The 27610-nt window shown below is 46.7% G+C and overlaps 1 protein-coding gene across 5 annotated transcripts in view; it reads right to left on the bottom strand.

The window, feature by feature from the left end:
* C2H11orf65 (chromosome 2 C11orf65 homolog) overlaps positions 1-27610 on the bottom strand; it is a 95783-nt gene that overhangs the window by 7776 nt on the left and 60397 nt on the right. For 4 of the 5 annotated variants that reach the window (XM_063951606.1, XM_063951609.1, XM_063951608.1 and 1 more), the window contains 2 exons: positions 8376-8509; positions 6705-6875 (listed from right to left, as the gene is read on the bottom strand). In XM_063951606.1, coding sequence (XP_063807676.1) covers positions 6705-6875; positions 8376-8509 — 305 coding nt within the window. Of the gene's footprint in view, positions 1-4643; positions 4696-6704; positions 6876-8375; positions 8510-27610 lie in introns of all 5 variants that reach the window. The other variant, XR_010203085.1, reaches the window with a different exon arrangement.

Below are 27610 nucleotides of genomic sequence, written 5' to 3'. Positions count from 1 at the left end.
GAGACGGAGCAGAGTGTCTGTAACAGTGATGTCACCACCTAGGGGGTCGACACCTGAGTGGATGTACGGTTGAAAATTACGTGACAGTGTCAGCTCTGTATAAAAAACAGTGGTTGACATGAGACAGCCGGCTACTCAGCTTGTGCCTGTCCAGACGTCTCATAGGCCGTCAGGGGCTCTAAAGCGCCCGTTACCTCAGATGGCAGATACAGACGCCGACACGGATACTGACTCCTGTGTCGACGGTGAAGAGACAACCGTGATTTCCAGTAGGGCCACACGTTACATGATTGAGACAATGGAAAATGTTTTATACATTTCTGATAATACGAGTACCACCAAAAAGGGGTATTATGTTCGGTGAGGGAAAAACTACCTGTAGTTTTCCTGAATCTGAGAAATAAAATGTGTGATGATGCGTGGGTTTCCCCCCGATAACAATTGATAATTTCTTAAAAAGTATTGGCTGTATACCCTTTCCCGCCAGAGGTTAGGGTGCGTTGGGAAACACCCCCTAGGGGGGATAAGGCGCTCACACGCTTGTAAGAACAAGGGCTCTACCCTCTCATGAGATGGCCGCCCTTAAGGATCCTGCTGATAGAAAGCAGGAGGGTATCCAAAAATGTATTCACACACATACTGGTGTTATACTGCGACCAGCAATCGCCTCAGCCTGGAGGTGCAGTGCTGGGTTGGCATGGTCGGATTCCCTGACTGGAAATATTGATATCCTAGATAAGGATAGTATATTATTGCCTATAGAGCATTTAAAAGATGCATTTCTATATATGCAGGATGCACAGCGGAATAATTGCCGACTGGCATCAAGTATAAGTGCGTTGTCCAATTCTACCAGTAAAATGGTCAGGTGATGCGGATTCCAAACGGCATTTGGAAGTATTGCCTTTGAAAGGGGACATTTGGGGTCGGTCTTTTAGACCTGGTGGCCATGACAACAACTGGGAAATCCACGTTTGTACCCCAGGTCGCCTCTCAAAATAAGACGCCGTATTATCAGGCGCAGTCCTTTGTTGGCAAGCGGACAAAAGGTTCCTCTTTTCTGCTCGTGACAGAGGGAGAGGAAAAAGGCTGAAGAGATTACCCAGTTCCCAGGAACAGAAATCCTTTCCCGCCTCTGCAAAGCCCTCAGTATGACGCTAGGGCCTTACAAGCTCAGGCACGGTGGGGGCCCGTTCTCTATTAATTTCAGTGCGCAGTGGGCTCACTCGCAAGTAGACCCCTGGATCCTTCAGGTAATATCTCAAGGGTACATATTGAAATTCGAGACGTCTCCCCCTCGCCGTTTCCAAAGGTCGGCTTTACCGACGTCTCCCTCTGACAGGGAGGCAGTTTTGGAAGCCATTCACAAGCTGTATTCCCAGCAGGTGATCATCAAGGTACCCCTCCTGCAACAGGGAACGGGGTATTATTCCACACTATTGTGGTACCGAAGCCAGACGGCTCGGTGAGACCGATTCTAAATCTAAAATCTTTGAACACTTACATACAGAGGTTCAAATTCAAGATTGAGTCACTCAGAGCAGTGATTGCGAACCTGGAAGAAGGGGACTACATGATGTCTCGGGACATCAAGGATGCTTACCTTCATGTCAAAATTTACCCTTCTCACCAAGGGTACCTCAGGTTATGGTACAGAACTGTCACTATCAGTTCAGACGCTGCCGTAGGGATGGTCCACGGCACCCCGGGTCTTTACCAAGGTAATGGCCGAAATGATATCCCTTCGAAGGAAGGGAATTTTAGTTATCCCTTACTTGGACGATTCCCTGATAAGGGTAAGATCCAGGGAACAGTTGGAAGTCGGTGTAGCACTATCTCAGGTAGTGTTGAGGCAACACGATTGGATTCTCAATATTCCAAAATCGCAGCTGGTTCCGACGACTTGTCTTCTGTTTTCTAGGGATGTTCCTGGACACAGTCCAGAAAAAAGGTGTTTCTCCCGGAAGAGAAAGCCAGGGAGTTATCCGAGCTAGTCAGGAACCTCCTAAAATCGAACCAAGTCTCAGTGCATCAATGCACAAGGGTTCTGGGTAAAAATGGTGGCTTCCTACGAAGCAATCCCATCCGTTAGATTCCACGCAAGAACTTTCCAGTAGAACCTACTGGACAAATGGTCCGGGTCGCATTTTCAGATGCATCAGCGGATAACCCTGTCACCAAGGACAAGGGTATCCATCCTGTGGTGGTTGCAGAGTGCTCATCTTCTAGAGGGCCGCAGATTCGGCATTCAGGACTGGGTCCTGGTGACCACGGATGCCAGCCTGCGAGGCCGGGGAGCAGTCACACAGGGAAGGAATATCCAGGGCTTAGGGTCAAGCCTGGATACATCACTTCACATAAATATCCTGAAGCTAAGGGCCATTTACAATGCTCTAAGCTTAGCAAGACCTCTGCTTCAAGGTCAGCCGGTATTGATCCAGTCGGACAACATCATGGCAGTCACCCACGTAAACAGACAGGGTGGCACAAGAAGCAGGAGGGCAAAGGGCAGAAGCTGCAGGGATTCTTCGCTGGGCGGAAAATCATGTGATAGCACTGTCAACAGTATTCATTCCGGGAGTGGACAACTGGGAAGCAGACTTCCTCAGCACGACCTCCACCCGGGAGAGTGGGGACTTCACCCAGAAGTCGTCCACATGATTAAAAAACTCGACAGGTATTGCGCCAGGTCAAGAGACCCTGAGGCAATAGTTGTAGACGCTCTGGTAACACCGTGGGTGTACCAGTCAGTGTATGAGTTCCCTCCTCTGCCTCTCATACCCAAGGTACTGAGATTGATAAGATGGAGAGGAGAAAGCACTATATTCGTGGCTCCGGATTGGCCAAGAAGGACTTGGTAACCGGAACTTCAAGAGATGCTCACGGAGGATCCGTGGCCTCTACCTCTAAGAAGGGACCTGCTCCAGCAAGGACCCTGTCTGTTCCAAGACTTACCGCGGCTGCGTTTGACGGCATGGCGGTTGAACGCCGGATCCTGAAGGAAAAAAGGCATTCCGGATGAAGTCATCCCTATCCTGATCAAAGCCAGGAAGGATGTAACCGCAAAAACATTATCACCGCAATTGGCGAAAATATGTTGCGTGGTGCGAGGCCAGTAAGGCCCGACGGAGGAAATTCAACTGGGTCGATTCCTACATTTCCTGCAAACAGGAGTGTCTATGGGCCTGAAATTGGGGTCCATTAAGGTTCAAATTTCGGCCCTATCAATTTTCTTCCAAAAAGAACTAGCTTCAGTCCCTGAAGTTCAGACGTTTTGTAAAAGGGGTACTGCATATACAGCCTCCTTTTGTGCCTCCAGTGGCACTTTGGGATCTCAATGTAGTTTTGGGTTCCAAAAGTCACATTGGTTTGAACCACTTAAATCTGTGGAGTTAAAATATCTCACATGGAAAGTGGTCATGCTGTTGGCCCTGGCCTGGGCCAGGCGCGTGTCAGAATTGGCGGCTTTATCCTGAAAAAGCCCTTATCTGATTTTCCATTCGGACAGGGCGGAATTGAGGACTCGTCCTCAGTTTCTCCCTAAGGTGGTTTCAGCGTCTCACCTGAACCAACCTATTGGTGGTGCCTGCGGCTACTAGGGACTTGGAGGCCTCCAAGTTGCTAGACGTTGTCAGTGCCCTGAAAATATATGTTTCCAGGACGGCTGGAGTCAGGAAATCTGACTCGCTGTTTATCCTGTGTGCACCCAACAAGCTGGGTGCTCCTGCTTCTAAGCAGACTATTGCTCGTTGGATTTGTAGTACAATTCAGCTTGCACATTCTGTGGCAGGCCTGCCACAGCCAAAAATCTGTAAATGCCCACTCCACAAGGAAGGTGGGCTCATCTTGGGCGGCTGCCCGAGGGGTCTCGGCTTTACAACTTTGCCGAGCAGCTACTTGGTCAGGAGCAAATACGTTTGTAAAATTCTACAAAATTGATATCCTGGCTGAGGAGGACCTGGAGTTCTCTCATTTGGTGCTGCAGAGTCATCCGCACTCTCCCGCCCGTTTGGGAGCTTTGGTATAATCCCCATGGTCCTTACGGAGTCCCCAGCATCCACTTAGGACGTTAGAGAAAATAAGAATTTACTTACCGATAATTCTATTTCTCATAGTCCGTAGTGGATGCTGGGCGCCCATCCCAAGTGCGGATTGTCTGCAATACTTGTACATAGTTATTGTTACAAAAATCGGGTTATTATTGTTGTGAGCCATCTTTCAGAGGCTCCTCTGTTATCATGCTGTTAACTGGGTTCAGATCACAAGTTGTACGGTGTGATTGGTGTGGCTGGTATGAGTCTTACCCGGGATTCAAAATCCTTCCTTATTGTGTACGCTCGTCCGGGCACAGTATCCTAACTGAGGCTTGGAGGAGGGTCATAGGGGGAGGAGCCAGTGCACACCAGTTAGTCCTAAAGCTTTCTTTAGATGTGCCCAGTCTCCTGCGGAGCCGCTATTCCCCATGGTCCTTACGGAGTCCCCAGCATCCACTACGGACTATGAGAAATAGAATTATCGGTAAGTAAATTCTTATTTTTTCCAGCTTCCAACACATCATCTTTAAGAACTAAGGGTTCCCTTGATGCATAATAGATCCAACCTATTCCATACTGTAATGAGATAATAAATGTTATTCACTTCACCTGTCAGTGGTTTTAACGTTCTGGCTGATGGCTGTATGTTTTGAGTGTAGTCCTGAAAAAAAATTATATTTACATATACAGTACTCCGTGTAGCATTACAGATGCCCCAGTATGCTTGTGCACTTATTATCTGCCCTAGATGTCCATTAACTGCACTGCAGTTATTAGCATCTTGTGAATTTGCACTGAATCCACGCCGCAGCTGAAGTGAGTGTCTCAAGGAGAGGGAATTATAGTTGCATATATGACAAACACTGAATAGTTCAGTTTCATACATATGACCTTGTATGCGGCCATATTGTCCCCTATTGCCAGATTTTGGTATTTAGGGGCTGATTCAGACCTAATTGCTAGGCTGCGTTTTCTCGCAGTCTGCAATCAGATCTGTACTGTGCATGCACTGCAATGCGCAGGTGCTACGGACCGCAGCGACGGGGATCGCCGGCCAGCGACTGGATGGTGCGAAAATTCCGAACGCACCGGCGATCACAAGGAGATTGACAGGAAGAGGGCGTCAGTGAGTGGCAACTGACCGTTTTCAAGGAGTGTCTGGAAAAATGCAGGCGTGTCCAAGCATTGGAAGAGAGGGTGTCTGACGTCAATTCCGGTCCCGAACAGGCTGATGTGATCGCAGCGGCTGAGTAAGTTCTGGGCTGTGCAGAAACTGCACAAAATCTGTTTTTGCAGCTCTGCTACGCATGCGTTCGCACACTTGCACAGCTAAAATAGACTCACCCAATAGGCAGCGACTGTCTGATCATCTGATCGCAGGAGTGCAAAAATCACACAGGTCTGAATTACCCCCTAAATTACAGATTTATCAAGACTTGGAGAGTAAAAAATTGCACAGTGATAAAGTACCAACCAATCAGCACCTGTCATTTTTCAAAGACAAGCCTGTAACATGGCAGTTAGGACCTGATTGACTGGTACTTTATCACCATGCAATTTATCACTCTATAAAGCTTGATAAATCTGGGTTTAAATTTAGTATTCACTGAATCCTTCTCCGCATGCCCTGAATAGTAGCTTACTAGTTCAACAGAGAGCTCTGAGTAGGGAAATGTAAATTACGGCCACATTGTAAATTATATAATATTACTAATATCATAACGGAGACATGCACCATAATAAATACCTATAAAATGGAGAGAATAATTTATTTTTGCAGTAATCCGGGTTTTTTCATGAATTATAATCCCTTGGTTACACATTTTGAAATCTCCCTGGTACCTGCCATTTATACCATGTTGGGCAGATGTCTGTAAGCTTGTATTAAGCACAGTGGCTCCTAAGGTATGCACCTTTAAGGTGCATACACACGGAGAGATTTTGTCTGAAATTTTGACTGAGTGTTTTCCCTTGAACTGGCAGTAGGAGATTTTGACTAACTTTTCCAGCTATTTTGACTAACTTTACCAGCGATTTTGACTATGAGCGATTTTGGCTAACTCATTTAAGCAAGGGGATGCTTTTTCTTTTCCAGCGACCTAGCCAAAATTGACTTGCCTGCACAGTCTATTTTTAGCAGCAATAGTGACCTGGCGGGGACGCGCATCGCTATCACTGGCTGTGTACACACAGAGCGATATGCACTAACTTTCTGAGCGATTTTGACAATATAGTCAAAATCTCTCAGCTATATCGCTCCATGTGTATGGACCTTAACAGCTTTCCCTGTATAGAATTGCTATTGGGGCTTGTCAGCCTTTCTCTAAAGGAGAATACAGAGCAGATCTGGGAAATCACTGCCTCTTTCCCCAGCACAGAGCTGTCTCCAGTAAAAATAATCTGTTTCCAGGTACCATAACTAGGTAATGTATTTCCATTCACAGTATAAACACACCTCCTCATGAGTACTGTCTCTGCTAACAAGCTTTTCTATGGGTATATTCTGTTTATTGCTGCAGCATGAGTTCTTAGGATGCTGAGTATTTCTGTTCTTCGGGCATACTGAGTGTAATTGTTATCTCGCTGATGGCAGTAAATTGGATTGCTGACATTGTTTGGATGGGGCCTACAGTATGTAATTCACTTGTGAAGTGCAATCTGCATATTTACTCTTCATAATTGAGGGCATTAGTCCAGTTCAGCAGTTCGTCCACTTCCCAGTCCAGGACAGCCTGTGCTCCGTGTTTCTCTACAGACTGTATGATGCCCTGTGTGGCCCGCTGCACCAGGATTGCAGTGTTTGGGTCAGCAGTCCGGGCATGGAGACTTCCCTCGTAATACCTGGGGAAAACGGAAAAGACATGGACACTGATGAAGCCGCTGAGCTGAAATTTTAAGCGGAGAAACGCGTTTGTCGTATACACTGCAGAGGAGACTTTGGATATCCAAATTGATTGTTGGCCAGCCAGAGACAGCTATACACACGGATAGGATCCGACAATTAACCTGCTATCCACTAGACCAGGCATGTCCAAACTGCGGCCCTCCAGCTGTTGAGAAACTACACATCCCAGCATGCCCTGACACAGCTTTAGCATGCTCTGACAGCAAAACTGTGTCAGGGCATGCTGGCTGGGATATGTAGTTTCACAACAGCTGGAGGGCCGCAGTTTGGACATGCCTGCACTAGACGGTGGACTCCGGATAAGGCTGTTTTTGGAAGCGACAGCCGGGAGAGGTATTAACTAATACGTGTAAAGCTGCACACTCGTGTGGATAGATACCTTTATGAGTCTCATGAGCGGTAATTACAATCTATTATAAAGCTGGAAGTACACCATTTATCAGCATAAGTGTATGGAGGAATTGTGTTTGGAAACCGCATTTTAATTAACTGTGTGCTAAAGAACTGCAACTTGAGAAATCAATCGAGGCTCGATGAGCAGCTGTATAAGCTACTATTGTAACAAACTAAAGAAATAAGTTACAACTGGGACAATAGTATTGGATAACATCATTTAGGTTAAGCGTTCAGCTGCATGCATTTATAAATACTGAGGAGCATACAAATTCGCTGGTTGGTGACAAAAGGAAGAGATACTTTGAGAATTGCATATCTTAATGGTTTTTATTAAGTAATAGAGTGTATTGTATATGTGAATGCATTTACATGTGTTATTAAAAACCACTATTTTTAATGTGAATGTGCCAGCGCTGTCCTTGTATTTTTTATATTTGCTTTTAGGCTATGAACCTAGCAGCAGGCACCTTCACAGCAACAATAGCGCCGGACTTTATACATATATATTTTTCAAAACGGAAAAGAGTTTTAGGGGCCCAGTTATCAAAAAAGATTTGCAGTTATTCCCTGAACCCCCCCCCCCCCCCCCGCATATATCTAGTATCCCCTAAATGTATGACAGAGGGACCGCAGCAGATCTCTCCATTCTCCCCTGCAGCCGCATCCTTCATAGGTTTCTATGGAGGATGCAATGCTGCCAGATTTACCATGCACGGAATTCAAAGCATTCCAGAGACTGGCGCCTGCAGCTGATGCCACGCACACTGTAGCCAGCACATGTACGCAGACCCTCTTGATGCGGCCACTGTGTATAAACGCGCGGCTGCGTCCGGGTCTGAATAAGGCCCTTAGTCCATTAATATTGCTTGCTGATGAAAAAGCATTTCACTGTACTACTTGGTTCTGTATGAGACCTTCCCTTGACAAATGTTGGGACTGTTATATCCACCAGTATCTTGTCTAGAGCCCCGTGGGGTCTCAGCAAGTGGCAGGCTTTTACAGTCTGATATACTGTAGACATTGTAATGCTATCTACTCACATCTTTCTCATCCAGTCCATCTTTCTCTGCTTCTGTTTTTTTAGTACATCCTGTCTTCTCGTCAGTTTACTGTGGTTGAATTGTAACCTCTTATTACTATCAGCCGCAGTCACGTCATCGAAACTGTCACAGACCTGGAGAGATAGAGAAGTGATTAGGAAGAACGTGTTGCTGGAGTACTGAGCGGTGTCGGGTTGCTTTATAACCATAGGGACAACATTATATGTGTGTGTGTGTGTGTGTGTGTGTGTGTAAGTAAAGTAAAGTACAAATAGGACCGGCACTCCCCCTGTTTTTAACAACTTACTCAGGTGCCATCTGGAGAAATGGAAATACCTGGATTTGTCACACAAGCAGCGGCACTCTGAGATTCAATGCAGGCACATAAGTGGTACAACCGTGTAATTTATTCCATCCTGTGAACCAACGTTTCGGGGCTAACCTACCCCTTTCACCTTGACAAAGGGGTAGGTTAGCCCCGAAACGTTGGTTCACAGGATGGAATAAATTACACGGTTGTACCACTTATGTGCCTGCATTGAATCTCAGAGTGCCGCTGCTTGTGTGACAAATCCAGAGGTATATATATGTGTGTGTGTGTGTATATATATATTTACACACACATGTGGGGTCTCAAATGTTTGGGTTCCGAAGTTTGGAATATGTGCATGCCATAATGAGATATCATGGTGATGGGACCCACGTCTAAGCACAGAATTCATTTTTGTTTCATATACACCTTATACACACAGCCTGAAGGTCATTTTATACAATATTTGTAATAATTTTGTGCATTAAACAAAGTTTGTGTACACTGAGCCATCAGAAAGCAATGGTGTCACTATCTCAGTAGCGCTAAACAAATTCTGTATTTCATAATATTCCATATTTTGGATATAGGAGACTCAACCTGTACGGTATTCTGTACTGTATATATGAAGATGGTTCAATAAGTAAGGTAACAAGACCCCTTATGTGTGTAATGTTCTCTATTTTCTTCTAATTTCCCGCCAGAGCAGGGAGACCACAGCTGGCATGAAGTTGGGGATGAATTTCAGCTGCTGATGTTCCCTTTAGACACAATTCAGATCACACTACACACCTCAATGTGTGACCATGTTTCCGCCATCCTGCAGCTGATGTTGGGACAGTATGACTGACTGAGGCGCAGTCTGATGGCCGTCAGGGGAAGCAGTGGTCTACCTGCTCTAGCCTGGCGGGAAATTACAATAAACTAGAGAATATTACACACGTTCGAGGTCTTGTTACCTTACTTATTGAACCACCCTTGTGCAGATATAAATAGTTATATAGCACATATATATTTCTCTAGCATCCATAAGGGATATTGGGGAGACTTAGTACGATGGGGTATAGATGGGGTCCAAAGGAGCCGATGCACTTTAAATTTATTTGCTGGGTGTGCTGGCTCCTTCCCCTATGCCCCCTCCCACAGGCAGTTTAGAAAAAAGTGCCCTCAGGAGAGGATGCGCATCTCTGCAGCTCCAGAGTGTTTTCTTCAGTTTCTTTTCAATCTTCATTATTTTCGGTATGCTGTTTGGGCAACAGCATACCTGCACCGTGGGGCTTAGGGGGGGGGGGGGAGGGTCACCAGCCTTGGAATGTGTCAGAGCCATTTCCCCGCTGCAGGACCACTGTCCTGAGAGGTTGTTTGTACAGTGGGGCACTGCGCCTTAGCTGTCGCAATCGCAGCACGCCACACACCCCTAACAGATGGCTGAAGGTGACGACAGTAGTGAGTACAAACCGGGGGCCCCGCTAGGGGGTCCCCCAGTTCAAAGTGCAGCTGACACGCAGGGAAGGGATACGGGAACCTCCTGGGGGGGGGGGGCGCTATAGGCCCCTATGTACACTGGCTAGCGGTGGCTTAAACTAGCACTTGTGTGATGTTTTTAATCTACTGTATTTGGGAGACATTTCCAGTATAAAAAACACTGTAGCTCCGGCACCATTGGGGGTGGCGGAGCTACCTCAGAGCGGGACCAGCTGCATTTCTCTTACGTCCTAGAGGATGCTGGGGACTCCGTAAGGACCATGGGGTATAGACGGGCTCCGCAGGAGACATGGGCACTATAAAGAACTTTTAGTATGGGTGTGCACGGGCTCCTCCCTCTATGCCCCTCCTCCAGACCTCAGTTAGATCCTGTGCCCAGAGGAGATTGGGTGCACTACAGGGGAGCTCTCCTGAGTTTCTCTGAAAAATAATTTTGTTAGGTTTTTTATTTTCAGGGAGCACTGCTGGCAACAGGCTCCCTGCATCGTGGGACTGAGGAGAGAGAAGCAGACCTACTTAAGTGATAGGCTCTGCTTCTTAGGCTACTGGACACCATTAGCTCCAGAGGGAGTCGGAACGCAGGTCTCCCCCCGCCGTTCGTCCCAGAGCTGCGCCGCCGTCCTCCTCACAGAGCCGGAAGACAGAAGCCGGGTGAGTATAAGAAGAAAAAAAGACTTCAAGGCGGCAGAAGACTTCAGATCTTCCCTGAGGTATGCGCGCAGCGGTAACACTGCGCGCCATTGCTCCCACACACTACACACACTGGCAGGCACTGTTGGGTGCAGGGCGCAGGGGGGGCACCCTGGGCAGCAATATAAACCTCTAGGCTGGCATTTATATTGATTTAGGCTGCGAATGCAGTTAGTGGATAAATCCCCCGCCAGTTTTAATAGAATTGAGCGGGACCGAAGCCCGCCGCCGGAGGGGGCGGAGCTTGGTCCCTCAGCACTAACCAGCGCCATTTTCTCCACAGAGTACTGCAGCGACACTGGCTCCCCGGACTCTCCCCTGCTGAACACAGTGACAGAGGGCAGAAAAAAAAGGGGGGGGGGGGCACTTATATGGCGCAGTGAGTGTATTACACAGTTATTATATATAAAAGCGCTATATCTGGGAATTTGTTTCCAGTGTCAGTTGGCGCTGGGTGTGTGCTGGCATACTCTCTCTCTGTCTCTCCAAAGGGCCTTGTTGGGGAACTGTCCCCTTATAGATATATCCCTGTGTGTGTGAGGTTTGTCGGTATGCGTGTGTCGGCATGTCTGAAACGGAAGGCTCATCTAAGGAGGAGGTGGAGCAGATAATTGTGGTGTCTCAGTCGGCAACGCCGACTCATGATTGGATGGACATGTGGAATGTTTTAAATGCAAATGTGACCTTATTACATAAGAGATTGGACAAAGCAGAGTCCAGGGAAAAAGCAGGGAGTCAATTCACGGCTTCGACTGGGTCACCGGGCCCTTCTGGGTCTCAAAAACGTCCCATATCCCAAATAGCAGACACTGATACCGACACGGATTCTGACTATGATGAGGCGAGGTTACACCCAAGGGTGGCCAAAAGTATTCATTATATGATTATTGCAATAAAAGAGGTTTTGCATATCACTGAGGACCCCTCTGTCCCTGACACGAGGGTGCGCATGAATACGGAAAAGAGATCTGAGGTTACCTTTCCCCCATCTCATGAGCTGAACGAGTTATTTGAAAAAGCTTGGGAAACTCCAGACAAAAAACTGCAGATTCCAAAGAGGATTCTTATGGCGTACCCTTTCCCTGCACAGGACAGGGTACGGTGGGAATCTTCACCCAGGGTGGACAAGGCTTTAACACGTCTGTCCAAGAAGGTGGCACTGCCGTCTCCAGACACGGCAACCCTCAAGGATCCTGCTGATCGCAGACAGGAGACTACCTTAAAATCTATCTATACGCATACGGGTGCTTTACTCAGACCGGCAATTGCATCGGCGTGGGTATGTAGCGCAGTAGCAGCTTGGACAGATACCTTGTCAACTGACCTGGATACCCTAGACAGGGATACCATTTTATTGATCTTAGGTCACATTAAAGACACAGTCTTATATATGAGAGACGCTCAGAGAGACGTTGGGCTGCTGGGTTCAAGAGCCAACGCCATGGCGATTTCTGCTAGACGAGCCCTGTGGACCCGACAATGGACGGGTGATGCCGACTCAAAGAAGCATATGGAGGTTTTACCTTACAAAGGTGAAGTTTTATTTGGGGATGGTCTCGCGGACCTGGTTTCCACAGCTACCGCGGGTAAATCTGCTTTTTTGCCTTTTGTTCCGCCACAGCAAAAGAAAACTCCACAATATCAGATGCAGTCCTTTCGGTCGCATATGTCCAGAAGAGGTCGGGGCGGCTCCTTCCTCACCAGAGGTAAGGGTGGAGGAAAGAACGCCTGCTTCGTCTAGTTCCCAGGAGCAGAAGTCCTCCCCGGCTTCTGCTAAATCCACCGCATGACGCTGGGGCTCCTCTGAGGGAGTCCGCACCGGTGGGGGCACGTCTTCGACTCTTCAGCCAGGTCTGTGTTCTTTCAGACGTGGATCCTTGGGCAATGGAAATTGTATCCCAGGGCTACAAACTGGAATTCGAAGAGGTGCCCCCTCGCCGATTTTTCAAGTCGGCCTTGCCAGCTTCTCCCCCGGAGAGGGAAGTAGTACTGGCTGCTATTCAAAAGCTGTGTCAACATCAAGTGATTGTCAAGGTTCCCCTGGTCCAACAGGGAAAAGGGTACTATTCAACCCTGTTCGTGGTCCCGAAGCCGGATGGTTCGGTCAGACCCATTTTGAATCTAAAATCCCTAAACCTGTACTTGAAAAAGTTCAAGTTCAAGATGGAATCGCTCCGGGCAGTGATCTCCAGCCTGGAAGGGTATCACTGGACGTGAAGGATGCCTACCTTCATGTCCCCATATATCCTCCTCATCAGGAGTACCTGAGATTGGCTGTACAGGACTGTCACTACCAGTTTCAGATGTTGCCGTTTGGGCTTTCCACTGCACCGAGGATTTTCACCAAGGTGATGGCGGAGATGATGGTGCTCCTGCGCAGGCGAGGAGTCGCAATTATCCCGTACTTGGACGATCTCCTGATAAAAGCGAGATCAAGAGATCAATTGCTAAAGAGCGTGTTGCTCTCCCTGAGAGTGCTACAACAGCACGGTTGGATTCTCAATCTGCCAAAGTCACAATTGGTTCCAACGACTCGACTATCATTCCTAGGCATGATTCTGGACACGGAACAGAAGAGGGTTTTTCTCCCAATGGAAAAAGCCCAGGACCTCCAGAACATGGTCAGAGACCTGCTAAAACCAAAAAGAGTGTCTGTTCATCAATGCACTCGAGTTCTGGGGGAAAATGGTAGCAGCCTACGAGGCCATCCCCTTTGGCAGGTTCCATGCAAGGACATTTCAGTGGGACCTTCTGGACAAGTGGTCAGGGTCTCATCTACAACTACATCAGAAGATAAGCCTGTCCCCCAGGGCCAGGGTGTCTCTCCTGTGGTGGCTGCAAAGTGCTCACCTTCTAGAGGGTCGCAGGTTCGGCATTCAGGACTGGGTTCTGTTAACCACGGACGCGAGCCTCAGGGGCTGGGGAGCAGTCAAACAAGGAAGAAATTTTCAGGGACTATGGTCAAGCCAGGAGGCTTGTCTACACATCAACGTGCTGGAATTGAGGGCCATATACAACGGCCTACGACAAGCGGAGACTCTTCTTCGCGACCTACCGGTGCTGATTCAATCAGATAATGTCACAGCCATGGCTCATATAAACCGCCAAGGCGGGACAAGGAGCAGAGTGGCAATGGCGGAAGCCACCAGGATTCTTCGCTGGGCGGAATATCACGTAAGCGTTCTGTCAGCGGTCTTCATACCGGGAGTGGACAACTGGGAAGCAGACTTCCTCAGCAGACACAATCTCCATCCAGGAGAGTGGGGTCTTCATCAAGAAGTCTTTGCAGAAATAACAAGTCGTTGGGGACTTCCTCAAATAGACATGATGGCGTCACGCCTCAACAAAAAGCTTCGGAGGTATTGTGCCAGGTCAAGGGACCCTCAGGCAGTAGCGGTAGACGCCCTAGTGACACCATGGGTGTTTCAGTCGGTCTATGTGTTCCCTCCTCTGCCTCTCATCTCAAAAATATTGAGAATCATAAGACGAAAAAGAGTACAAGCAATACTCGTTGTTCCAGATTGGCCTCGAAGGGCTTGGTATTCGGATCTTCAGGAAATTATCACAGGAGATCCGTGGCCTCTTCCTCTCAGGGTGGACCTGTTGCAGCAGGGGCCCTGCGTATTCCAAGACTTACCGTGGCTACGTTTGACGGCATGGTGGTTGAACACCGGATTCTAGCTGGGAGAGGTATTCCGGAGGAAGTCATCCCTACTCTGATAAAGGTTAGGAAGGAGGTGACGGCGAAACATTATCACCGTATTTGGAGGAAGTATGTATCTTGGTGTGAAGCCAAGAATGCTCCTACGGAAGATTTCCATCTGGGCCGTTTTCTCCACTTTCTACAGACAGGAGTGGATATGGGCCTGAAGTTAGGCTCCATTAAGGTACAGATTTCGGCCCTATCTATATTCTTTCAGAAGGAATTGGCTTCTCTCCCAGAAGTCCAGACTTTTGTGAAGGGAGTGCTGCACATCCAGCCTCCTTTTGTGCCCCCGGTGGCACCTTGGGACCTTAACGTGGTGTTAAGGTTCCTAAAATCTCACTGGTTTGAACCTCTTCAAACGGTGGATTTAAAATTTCTCACTTGGAAGGTGGTCATGTTATTGGCCCTGGCATCTGCAAGGCGGGTGTCCGAATTGGCGGCTTTGTCGCACAAGAGTCCCTATTTGATTTTCCATGTGGATAGAGCTGAGTTGAGGACTCGTCCTCAATTTTTGCCTAAGGTGGTTTATTCATTTCATATGAACCAACCTATTGTGGTGCCTGTGGTTATGGGTGACTTGGAGGACTTCAAGTCCCTGGATGTAGTCAGGGCCTTAAAAATGTATGTAGCCAGGACGGCTAGGGTTATGAAAACAGAGGCTCTGTTTGTCCTGTATGCGGCCAACAAGGTTGGCGCTCCTGCGTCTAAGCAGACTATTGCTCGCTGGATCTGTAACACGATTCAGCAGGCTCATTCTACGGCTGGATTGCCGGTACCAAATTCGGTTAAGGCCCATTCCACTAGGAAGGTGGGCTCTTCTTGGGCGGCTGCCCGAGGCGTCTCGGCGTTACAACTTTGCCGAGCAGCTACTTGGTCGGGTTCAAACACTTTTGCAAAATTCTACAAGTTTGATACCCTGGCTGATGAGGACCTTGCGTTTGCTCAATCGGTGCTGCAGAGTCATCCGCACTCTCCCGCCCGGTTTGGTGCTTTGGTATAATCCCCATGGTCCTTACGGAGTCCCCAGCATCCTCTAGGACGTAATAGAAAATAAGATTTTAAACCTACCTGTAAATCTTTTTCTCCTATTCCGTAGAGGATGCTGGGTGCCCGTCCCAGTGCGGACATATTTCTACAAGACTTGTATATAGTTATTGCTTACATAAGGGTTATGTTACAGTTTTGATCAGTCTCGGGCTGATGCTGTTCTGTTTCATACTGTTAACAGGTTTGTATATTCCATGTTATACGGTGTGGATGGTGTGGGCTGGTATGACTCTTGCCCTTAGATTAACAAAATCCTTTCCTCATATTGTCCATCTCCTCTGGGCACAGTTTCTCTAACTGAGGTCTGGAGGAGGGGCATAGAGGGAGGAGCCAGTGCACACCCATACTAAAAGTTCTTTATAGTGCCCATGTCTCCTACGGAGCCCGTCTATACCCCATGGTCCTTACGGAGTCCCCAGCATCCTCTACGGACTAGGAGAAAAAGATTTACCGGTAGGTTTAAAATCTTATTTTTTGTCGCCTTCCTCTGCTCACAGCAGCAGCAGCAGGCACACACAGCTCCTCCTGACACTCAGGAAACGCTGGAAAACTGGTACAGGGTGTAGCAAAGGGGGAGAGCCGCTATTATACACAATCTGTGTCCTATAAAGGATAGTAATCATAGGTGTTTCACTGTGATATAACAGCTTACAGCCTCACGGGATCCGGTTTCAGTAACTAGGTCGACACTATCTAGGTTGACCACTATTGGTCGACAGTAACTAGGTCGACAGGGTCTCTATGTCGACAAGTTTTAGGTCGACAGGTCAAAAGGTCGACATGAGTTTTTCCACGATATTTTTTTTTTTCTTTTTTTGAACCTTTTCATACTTAACGATCCACGTGGACTACGATTGGAACGGTAATCCTTGCCCGAAACATGGAGAGCGAACACGGTGCACTAATTGGGGTTCCCGGTCACTGTAAGAAGAAAACGACACCAAAAAACCATAAAAAAAACTCATGTCGACCTTTTGACCTGTCGACCTAGTTACTGTCGACCAATAGTGGTCGACCTAGACACTGTCAACCTAGTTACTATCTACCTTCCATACCACACCCCAGCCTCACTGGGGCTGTGTAGCTGTGGTGAGCTGGTCTCCTCTGTCTATCTCCCTCTCACATATAGTAAGGGCAGGCTTGCGAAGTTATTAGTTGTCTGCGTGTATGTGTATGTAATTGTACTTTACTGTAAACATGGGTAAATACAAACTATGCAGTGTAAGCCACACCAGATTCTCTCCCTTATAATCTGATTCTGTATCATGTGAACAATGCAGCCAATCTTCACAACTCAGTGAAGGGGCTGGGGGAGAGGGTCAAGAGCCTTCCTGGCTATGTGCCATTAAAACTATGATATCTCATATGTCATCATAACTCACTGCTAATGCTCAAAAGACTCAGCTACTACAGCAGGTTGTTGCAGACCTAGCTGCCAGGGCAGATGTTACACAGCCTCCCCTCTCTTAATCAGGACCACAAAAGTGTGGTTTACCTGCTCTACTCTCTGATTCAGATGATGAGATACAGGAGGATGGGGAGGACTTGGATCCCGTTAGTGGGGATTCCACTTCTGCTCAGGGTATTGAACCCCTTATTCTGGCTATCAGGGACGTGTTAAAGCTCCCTCTAGAGGATGCTGCGTCACAGTAGTCGTTTTTCTTTACGCAGAACAAGCCTAATGTCACTTTCCCTGATTCTACAGAGTTAGATGACCTGTTTAAGTTAGCCTGAAAAAATCCAGACAAAAAATACCATGTGTCAAATAGATTTTTGCACACTTTCCCATTTTCTCCTGAAGGTGGAAAATTATGTGTAGAACCCCCGGGGGTTGACGTATCAGTCTCTAGACTGTCTAAAAAGGCGGTGCTGCCTGCCCCGGGGCTCCTTTACCATAAAGGACACTGGGGACAGAAAAATAGAGACTACACCAGTGATGGCTAACCTTGACACTCCAGCTGTTGTTGAACTACACATCCCAGCATGCCCTGCATCAGTTTTAGCATGGCCAAATAGTAAAACTGTAGCAGGGCATGCTGGGATGTGTAATTCAACAACAGCTGGAGTTAGCCATCACTGGACTACACTAAAGTCTATCTACACTGCAGCAGGTGTATCGCAAAAGGCCGGTCATAGCAGGTAGCTGGATGACCCATGCTATTCACACGTGGGCTTCTCAATTCAGGAGTGCCTCTCCGAGGACATGCCTCTGGTCACTACGGTGACTCTCCTGAAGCACATTCAGAACACTGACTCGCTCAAGGAGACGGGCAATATTAATGCTAGGACCTCTGCCATGGCAGTGTCGGCGCGCAGGGCCTTGTGTTTACGTCAGTGGATAGCGTGCAGAGTCCAAGTGCAGTGTGGCATCTCTCCCCTTTATGGCTCTTTGGGATTGAGTTGGATACATGGATTTCTAAGGTTACTGTGGGGAAATCCACATTTCTCCACTCTAGGGCCCCGCCGGCTAGGCGTTCCTACCCGGGGCTGTCTGTTCAGCCCTTTCGATCTAACAGATTTTGATCTAGGGCCAGAGGTGCCTCCAATGCGGCTAGAGGCACCAGAGGTAAGACAAGAAGACCTACAAACACTGGTTCTCAGGAACAGAACACCAGTTCTGCTTCCACTAAGTCCTCAGCATGACGGTGCCCACCCACCCCGAGGGGATCTCGAGGTGGGAGCTCGACTGCGTCACTTCAGCCGCGTCTGGGAGAGTTCCTGCCAGGATACCTGGGTCAAGGACCTAATTTCTCAGGGCTACAAGCTGGCGTTCGACAATACTCCTCCCCAACGATTTTTCAAATACAGCTAACCAGCTTTGGAGGATACGCAAGTTACGTTGCAACAGGCCATCCGAAAGTTGGCCCAGTCCCACGTCATTGTTCCAGTACCAATACAACAATGAGGAAAGTGTTATTACTCCAATCTGTTTGTGGTACCGAAGCAAGACAGTTCGGTAAGGCCCATTCTGAATCTAAAGTCCTTGAACCCTTACCTAAAGGTTTTCAAGTTCAAAATGGAATCCTTGCAAGCAGTGATTGTGGGCCTGTAAGAACAGGAATTCGTGGTCTCCCTGGATATCAAGGACGCCTATCTCCATATTCCGATTTGGCCACCTCATCAAGCTTATCTGAGGTTTGCCCTGCTGTACGATCGTTACCAGTTCCAGGCACTACCCTTTGGCTTGTCCACAGCTCCGAGGGTGTTCACAAAGTTAATGGCGGAGATGATGTTTCAACTCCGGGTCCAGGGGGTCAATGTTGTCCTTTACCTAGACGATCTCCTGACAAAAGCAAGATCCAGGGAGCTTTTATTGCTCCATATCGACCGCACTATCCAACTTCTGTCGCGCCATGGGTGGATTCTCAGTTTACAGAAGTCCCACCTGGAGCCAACTTAGCGGCTCCTGTTCCTGGGTATGTTACTGGATACTGTGGCCCAGAAGGTGTTCCTCCCAGAGGACAAGGCGAGAACACTTCAGGAGATGGTCCGCATGGTTCTCCGACCTGCTCGAATATCCATCCATCTTTGCATAAAATTGTTGGGAAAGATGGTTGCCTCATACGAGGTGATCCAATATGGGAGGTTCCATGCCAGAACATTTCAATTGGATCTCCTGAGCAAGTGGTCCGGATCACATCTTCAGATGCACCAGATCAAACGGCTGTCACCTCAGGCCAGGATTTCCCTCCTGTGGTAGCTGCAGTCTTCCAATCTCCTGGAAGGCCAGAAGTTTCAGGATTCAGGATTGGATCCTCCTCGCAACGGATGTGAGTCTGAGAGGATGGGGAGCTGTCACCCAAGGGGCTCAGTTCCTGGGCAGGTGGTCAGCCCATGAAGCCCTCCTTCCAATCAACATTCTGGAACTTTGAGCGATCTACAATGCTCTGCTTCAAGCCTCCTATACTCAGGGATCACGCGATCCAGGTACAGTCGGACAAAGCCACAGCAGTGGCGTACATCAATTGACAAGGAGGGATAAAAAGCAGGGCCTGCATGCGAGAGGTGTCAAAGAAACTCCTCTGGGCAGAAAGAAATGCAAGAGCACTGTCCACCATTTTCATTCCTGGAGTGGACAACTGAGAAGCGGACTTCCTGAGTCATCACGATCTCCACCCGGGAGAGTGCGGGCTTCACCATCAGGTGTTTCAGCAAATCATCAACCAGTGGGGTTGCCCACAAATAGATATGATGGCTTCTCGACTCAACAAGAAGCTTCGTTGGTATTGCCCACGAACCAGGGACCCTCAGGCGAGGGCAGTAGATGCCCTGACATTGCCTTGGCCTTACCGGCTGGTCTACCTGTTTACTCCAGTTCCATTGCTCCCACGGGAGCTCAAGCGAATCGGGAATCATAGAGTCCAGGCAATTCTGATTGCCCCGGATTGGCCTCGGAGGGCTTGGTATTCGGATCTTCTGGTCACAAGAAAAGGGAAAAGGGGGGAGGGAGAAGTCAGTTGCACAGGAAAAGTAAATTATGAAAAAAAAAACCTAATTTATATATTTCATCAATTAATCATATTTCCAAGGGGGTGCTACCACAGATCATGTCGCAGTGTAGAGTAAGGGAAAAAAAGGAAAGACTTTGGTGCACAAAAATGTAAAATATAACTTTTAATTGTTTCCGTTAAAATTGAAATATAACGATGTATTCTAACGTATTTTACGGATTAGCTAATATGCGAAATATTAAAACCACAAATAACAAATATGTGAAAGTATGACAACACTGTGAATTACAGAAAAGGAAAATCAAATAAACAGATTCATTAAAAAAAAACTGAGCATCTGTTTTGTGTCTGTGCTATTAAATCACTGTCCTGATATGTGTCAGTATTATTTTGAAGTTATTTTATATTTATAATCCACATAGACACAATTGTGTTCAAATAGTTACTTCAATGTCTAGAAAAACGTTTCTGGCACAGAGCCCGGACTCTATGTTACTAAAGTATAAATTGAATGTTGCAGTCTTGGAAAATGTAGCAAATTGTTCCTGTGTTTCACAATATGTTATGATTCCCTTGGATTTGTAGGGTCCATCACACATTCATTTATATAACCTCTCTCTTATTGATATACAATATCTGTATGTAGATTCTTGTAGATATAGGGCTGAAATTTGCCTTTTGTATATAATGTCAAATCCCTATATAAATTTTACTGATATATACGATTCATAATATGCTAATAAGACGCCCCTTTTTTTATATTAAACGTTAATCCTCTTGCTTGAGATATCACACTGCAATGTCAATTGACCCCTCACTTATAGTGTCAGATGTTTGACTTTTACCATAGGATCCCACATTAATTCCCAATTACAGTACACAATTATCTTTAGTTAGTGTACTACAATAACACCTCTCACATATAGTGTCAGGCATGTCATATATAAAGGGGGGTGATCCTGTGGTATTTCACATATATGAGATTATATATTAATTCACCTCTCACTTATAGTGTCAGGTGTTAAGCTCTACCTCCTATATTATTTGGTAAGAGGTTTTATAATTGTAATCACAGAGGATAGAGTTAATTATTCATGGGCATTAATCTCTTTGTTGCTATATTATGTAGCTAGAGATTCGCATCAATGGTAATATAGTAAAATCTATAACGGTCGGAGAGGGATAAGTATGGTATATATACAACACTATTGTTTATACAGAATGTGGGATGATCTTATATATAAGGATTACAAAACACAGTAATTCACATCAGTGTCTAGCTGATATAAGTACACTGATATCATTGGATTTCAGTCCAAGGTCCACTTGTATTAAGCTGCGGTCAGATGTGTTCTGGGCATTCCGCGGTTGGGCTATATGTGACCGGCTACTATGATCTATTGTGATTCAGCAGCACTATTCACCATTCATATTAAGCTGCTGTCAGGTGTATAGCGGGCATTCCACGGCTGGGCTGTGTAATCAGCTGCTGAATCAGCTGCTGCGATCTATCGTAATTCAGCGGCACTATTCACCATTCATATTAGACTACGGTCAGGTGCATGACAAGCATTCTGTGACTCTGCTGTGTATAACCAGCTGCTATAATCTATCGTAATTCAGCGGCAACCAGATATGGAGTTAACGCCTGATGAAGCTATTGTGAAACGTACGTAGGACCTGAGCGTCATACGCGTCTGCACAAAAGTTATATACGTCTGTAATCCTGCGCTACAGTTTAATGCTGCCGTTTAAAATCGATGGGATTCACCCTCCAAAATTCCCCACACACATACAGCAAATACAAAAATAAATACAAAAATGAATAAAACCTGTGTATGTTTTTATGCACGGTGGTTTTGGCTGCTTCCTACCTATTATATATGGGGATCGTTTGAAAGATACCTTTCAGTGTATTCGAGACTGAAACTAAACGTAAGTGTCATTCTGTGCGACTGCTGTTTGTGATAGGATCAATTTCATCCAGACCTGTTTAAAGATACCTTTAAAGGAATGCGAGGTTGAACTGCTATGTAAGTGTCTTTTCAACCCCACGCTAACACTTGTTCACCGATCTGGAGGAAAACGACAGAAGTTTGGAGGGGTTTTCCAGTATTTTTAAAGTTTTAATACTTTAGAGAGCGCCTGTTTTTAATCATTTTTGTATTTGCCGTCCTACGCGTCTGTTTCTCCTGTCGAAAGAAATGTATTAGAGATCTAATGTGTTTAGTATAGAGCACAGGTTCTCAAACTCGGTCCTCAGGACCCCACACAGTGCATGTTTTGCAGGTCACCCAGCAGGTGCACAGGTGTATTAATTACTCACTGACACATTTTAAAAGGTCCACAGGTGGAGCTAATTATTTCACTTGTGATTCTGTGAGGAGACCTGCAAAACATGCACTGTGTGGGGTCCTGAGGACCGAGTTTGAGAACCTGTGGTATAGAGGAATGTTTAGCTAAATATAGTACCACATGATCTTAACATGGAAATTGTAAAGTAATTGAGACCCGGACACCAGGTCCTTGCTGCGTGAATCAGACTATATAGAATATATATGGCATGTATATGAGTTGGGATAGGTAATTTATATGTTGTATCCAAGACAATATACTGCCTGAAGTGCAATATAGGCTACTCATATATACAAATGTCACTCAGTATCTAAGCGCCACTTTACTGTTATTATACCAGATCGCAAGTGAACAATCACTAACTATTACGGCGCTTCCATTAATGTTTGTATCAATCCCATCATAAACTCCATATCTGGGTGCCACCTGACTGTAGTCTAATATGAATGGTGAATAGTGCCGCTGAATTACGATAGATCGCAGCAGCTGATTCAGCAGCTGATTACACAGCCCAGCCGTGGAATGCCCGCTATACACCTGACAGCAGCTTAATATGAATGGTGAATAGTGCTGCTGAATCACAATAGATCATAGTAGCCGGTCACATATAGCCCAACCGCGGAATGCCCAGAACACATCTGACCGCAGCTTAATACAAGTGGACCTTGGACTGAAATCCAATGATATCAGTGTACTTATATCAGCTAGACACTGATGTGAATTACTGTGTTTTGTAATCCTTATATATAAGATCATCCCACATTCTGTATAAACAATAGTGTTGTATATATACCATACTTATCCCTCTCCGACCGTTATAGATTTTACTATATTACCATTGATGCGAATCTCTAGCTACATAATATAGCAACAAAGAGATTAATGCCCATGAATAATTAACTCTATCCTCTGTGATTACAATTATAAAACCTCTTACCAAATAATAGAGGAGGTAGAGCTTAACACCTGACACTATAAGTGAGAGGTGAATTAATATATAATCTCATATATGTGAAATACCACAGGATCACCCCCCTTATATATGACATGCCTGACACTATATGTGAGAGGTGTTATTGTAGTACACTAACTAAAGATAATTGTGTACTATAATTGGGAATTAATGTGGGATCCTATGGTAAAAGTCAAACATCTGACACTATAAGTGAGGGGTCAATTGACATTGCAGTGTGATATCTCAAGCAAGAGGATTAACGTTTAATATAAAAAAGGGGCGTCTTATTAGCATATTATGAATCGTATATATCAGTAAAATTTATATAGGGATTTGACATTATATACAAAAGGCAAATTTCAGCCCTATATCTACAAGAATCTACATACAGATATTGTATATCAATAAGAGAGAGGTTATATAAATGAATGTGTGATGGACCCTACAAATCCAAGGGAATAATAACATATTGTGAAACACAGGAACAATTTGCTACATTTTCCAAGATTGCAACATACAATTTATACTTTAGTAACATAGAGTCCGGGCTCTGTGCCAGAAACGTTTTTCTAGACATTGAAGTAACTTTCTCTAACGTCCTAGTGGATGCTGGGGACTCCGTAAGGACCATGGGGAATAGACGGGCTCCGCAGGAGACATGGGCACTTTAAGAAAGAATTTAGATTCTGGTGTGCTCTGGCTCCTCCCTCTATGTCCCTCCTCCAGACCTCAGTTTGAGACTGTGCCCGGACGAGCTGGGTGCTGTTCAGTGAGCTCTCCTGAGCTTGCTGTGAGAAAGTATTTTGTTAGGTTTTTTATTTTCAGGGAGCTCTGCTGGCAACAGACTCCCTGCATCGTGGGACAGAGGGGAGAGAAGCAGCCCTACTCTCTGAAGTTAGGTCCTGCTTCTTAGGCTACTGGACACCATTAGCTCCAGAGGGATCGTACACAGGATCTCACCCTCGTCGTCTGATCCCAGAGCCCCGCCGCCGTCCCCCTCGCAGAGCTGGAAGACAGAAGCCGGGTGAGTATGAGAAGCAAGAAGACTTCGAAATCGGCGGCAGAAGACTCCGTTCTTCACTGAGGTAACGCACAGCACTGCAGCTGTGCGCCATTGCTCCCACACACCTCACATACTCCGGTCACTGTAAGGGTGCAGGGTGCAGGGGGGGGGGGGGCGCCCTGGGCAGCATATGGACCTCTTTTGGCAAAAGTACACATATATACAGTTGGGCACTGTATATATGTATGAGCCCCCGCCAAGAAAATGTATATTTAAGCGGGACAGAAGCCCGCCGTCGAGGGGGCGGGGCTTCTTCCTCAGCACTCACCTGCGCCATTTTTTCTCCACAGCTCCGCTGAGGGGAAGCTCCCCAGGCTCTCCCCTGCAGATACACAGTAGAAGAGGGTAAAAAGAGAGAGGGGGGGGCACATAATTCGGTGCAAAAAACAATATAAACAGCAGCTACTGGGTTAACATTAAGTTACTGTGTTATTCCTGGGTTTATAGCGCTGGGGTGTGTGCTGGCATACTCTCTCTCTGTCTCTCCAAAGGGCCTTGTGGGGGAATTGTCTTCAGATGAGCATTCCCTGAGTGTGTGGTGTGTCGGTACGTGTGTGTCGACATGTCTGAGGTAAAAGGCTCCCCTAAGGAGGAGATGGAGCAAATGTGTGTGTGAGTGGTGTCTCCGTCGACAAAGCCAACACCTGTTTGGATATGTGAAATTAAGTGCTAAGGTACATTTATTGCACAAAAGATTAGAGAACAGACAGGGAATCTACCCATGTCTGTCCCTATGTCGCAGAGACCTTCAGAGTCTCTCAATGATCACTATCCAAAATAATAGACACTGATATCGACACGGAGTCTGACTCCAGTGTCGACTACGATAATGCAAAGTTACAGCCAAAATGGCAGGAAAGTATTCAATATATGATTATTGTAATAAAAAATGTTTTGCATATCACTGATGACTCATCTGTCCCTGACACAAGGGTACACATGTTTAAGGGGAAGAAAGCTGAGGTAAATTTCCCTCCTCTCATGAAGAAAAAGAGCGGGAATCTCCAGACAAGAGACTGCAGTTTCCCACAAAGAATTCTCAGGGAGTATCCTTTCCCTACTAGGGCCTGGATACGATTGGAATCTTCCCCTAGGGTGTCTCGTTTGCCCAAAAGGTAGCGCTGACTTAACAGCTATCCTCAGGGATCCTGCAGATAGCATGCAGTAAAAGTACTTTGAAGTCCATTTACACACATTCTGGTACACTACTCAGACCGGCGATTGTGTCGGCATGGGTTTATAGCGCTGTAGCAGCGTGGACAGATACCTTATCAGCAGAGATTGAGACCCTAGTATGTGTATATATATGTATATATATAGATATATATATAAAAGATGCTGTCTTAGATATATATATATATAAAACATGCCCAAAGAGACATTAGTCTACTGGGTTCTAGAGTCAACGCTATGTCGATTTCTGCTTGACGTGTCCTGTGGAACATGCAATGGACAGGTGATGCCGACTTAAGAGGCATATGGAAGGTTTACCTTACAAGGCTGAGGATTATGTTGAGAAGGGATCTCGGACCTGGTCTCCACAGCTATGGCTGGTAATTCTGATCTTTTGCCTTATATTCCCGCATAGCCTAGGAAAGCACGACATTATCAAATGCAGTCCTTTCGATCACAAAGAAACAATAAAGTCCGAGGTGCGTCCTTTCTTGCCAGAGGCAGTGGCAGAGGAAAGAAGCTGCACAACACAGCTAGTTCCCAGGAACAGAAGTCCTCCCCGGCCTCTACAAAATCCACTGCATGTCGCTGGGGCTCCACTGGCGGAGCTAGGCCTGGTGGGGGCACGCCTTCGAAATTTCAGCCACAAGTGGGTTCACTCCCTGTTGGATCCCTGGGCAATAGATATTGTGTCTCAGGGATACAAGCTGGACTTCGAGGAGATGCCCCCTCACCGACGGCCCTGCCGGCTTCCCCCCACGAGAGGGAAATAGTGTTAACTGCAATTCACAAATTGTATCTTCAACAGGTGGTGGTCAAGGTTCCCCTCCTTCAACAAGGAGGGGGTTATTATTCGACCATGTTGTAGTCCCGAAACCGGACGGTTCGGTCAGACCCATATTGAATTTAAAATCCCAGAACATATACCTGAAAAGGTTCAAGTTCAAGATGAAATCGCTGAGAGCGGTCATCGCAAGCCTGGAAGGGGGGGATTTTATGGTGTCTCTGGACACAAAGGATGCATACCTTCATGTCCCCATTTATCCACCTCATCAGGCGTACCTCAGATTTGTGGTACAGGATTGTCATTACCAATTTCAGACGTTACCGTTTGGTCTCTCCACGGCACCGAGAATATTTACCAAGGTAATGGCGGAAATGATGGTACTCCTGCGGAAGCAAGCGGTCGCAATTATCCCATACTTGGACGATCTTCTCATAAAAGCGGGATCAAGAGAGCAGTTGCTGATCAGCGTAGCACTTTCTCTGGAAGTGTAACGGCAACACGGCTGGATTCTAAATATTCCAAAGTGGCAGTTGCTTCCTACGGCTCGTCTGCCTTTCCTAGGCATGATTTTAGACACAGACCAGAAAAGGGTTTATCTCCCGATAGAGAGAGCTCAGGAGCTCATGACACTGGTCAGGAACCTATTAAAACCAAAACAGGTGTCAGTGCATCACTGCACTCGAGTCCTGGGAAGGATGGTGGCATCATACGAGGCCATTCCCTTCGGCAGGTTCCATGCGAGGACCTTTCAATGGGACTTACTGGACAAGTGGTCCGGATCACATCTTCAGATGCATCGGTTAATCACCCTATCCCCCAGGGCCAGGGTGTCTCTCCTGTGGTGGCTGCAGAGTGCTCACCTTCTCGAGGGCCGCAGATTCGGCATTCAGGACTGGGTCCTGGTGATCACGGATGGAAGCCTCCGAGGGTGGGGAGCAGTCACACAGGGAAGAAATTTCTAACGTCTGTGGTCAAGTCAGGAGACTTGCCTTCACATCAACATCCTGGAACTAAGGGCCGTATACAACGCCCTACGTCAAGCGGAGACCCTGCTTCGCGACCAACCGGTTCTGATTCAGTCAGACACCATCACCGCAGTGGCTCATGTAAACCGACAAGGCGGCACAAGGAGCAGGGAAGCGATGGCGGAAGCCGCCAGAATTCTTCGCTGGGCGGAAAATCACGTAAGCGCACGGTCAGCAGTGTTCATCCC

The sequence above is a fragment of the Pseudophryne corroboree genome, chromosome 2 (genome assembly GCF_028390025.1).
Source record: "Pseudophryne corroboree isolate aPseCor3 chromosome 2, aPseCor3.hap2, whole genome shotgun sequence".
Taxonomy (NCBI): Eukaryota; Metazoa; Chordata; class Amphibia; order Anura; family Myobatrachidae; genus Pseudophryne; species Pseudophryne corroboree.
The sequence above is the reverse complement of the archived record's forward strand: the minus strand, read 5'-3'. Positions and strand labels throughout refer to the sequence as shown.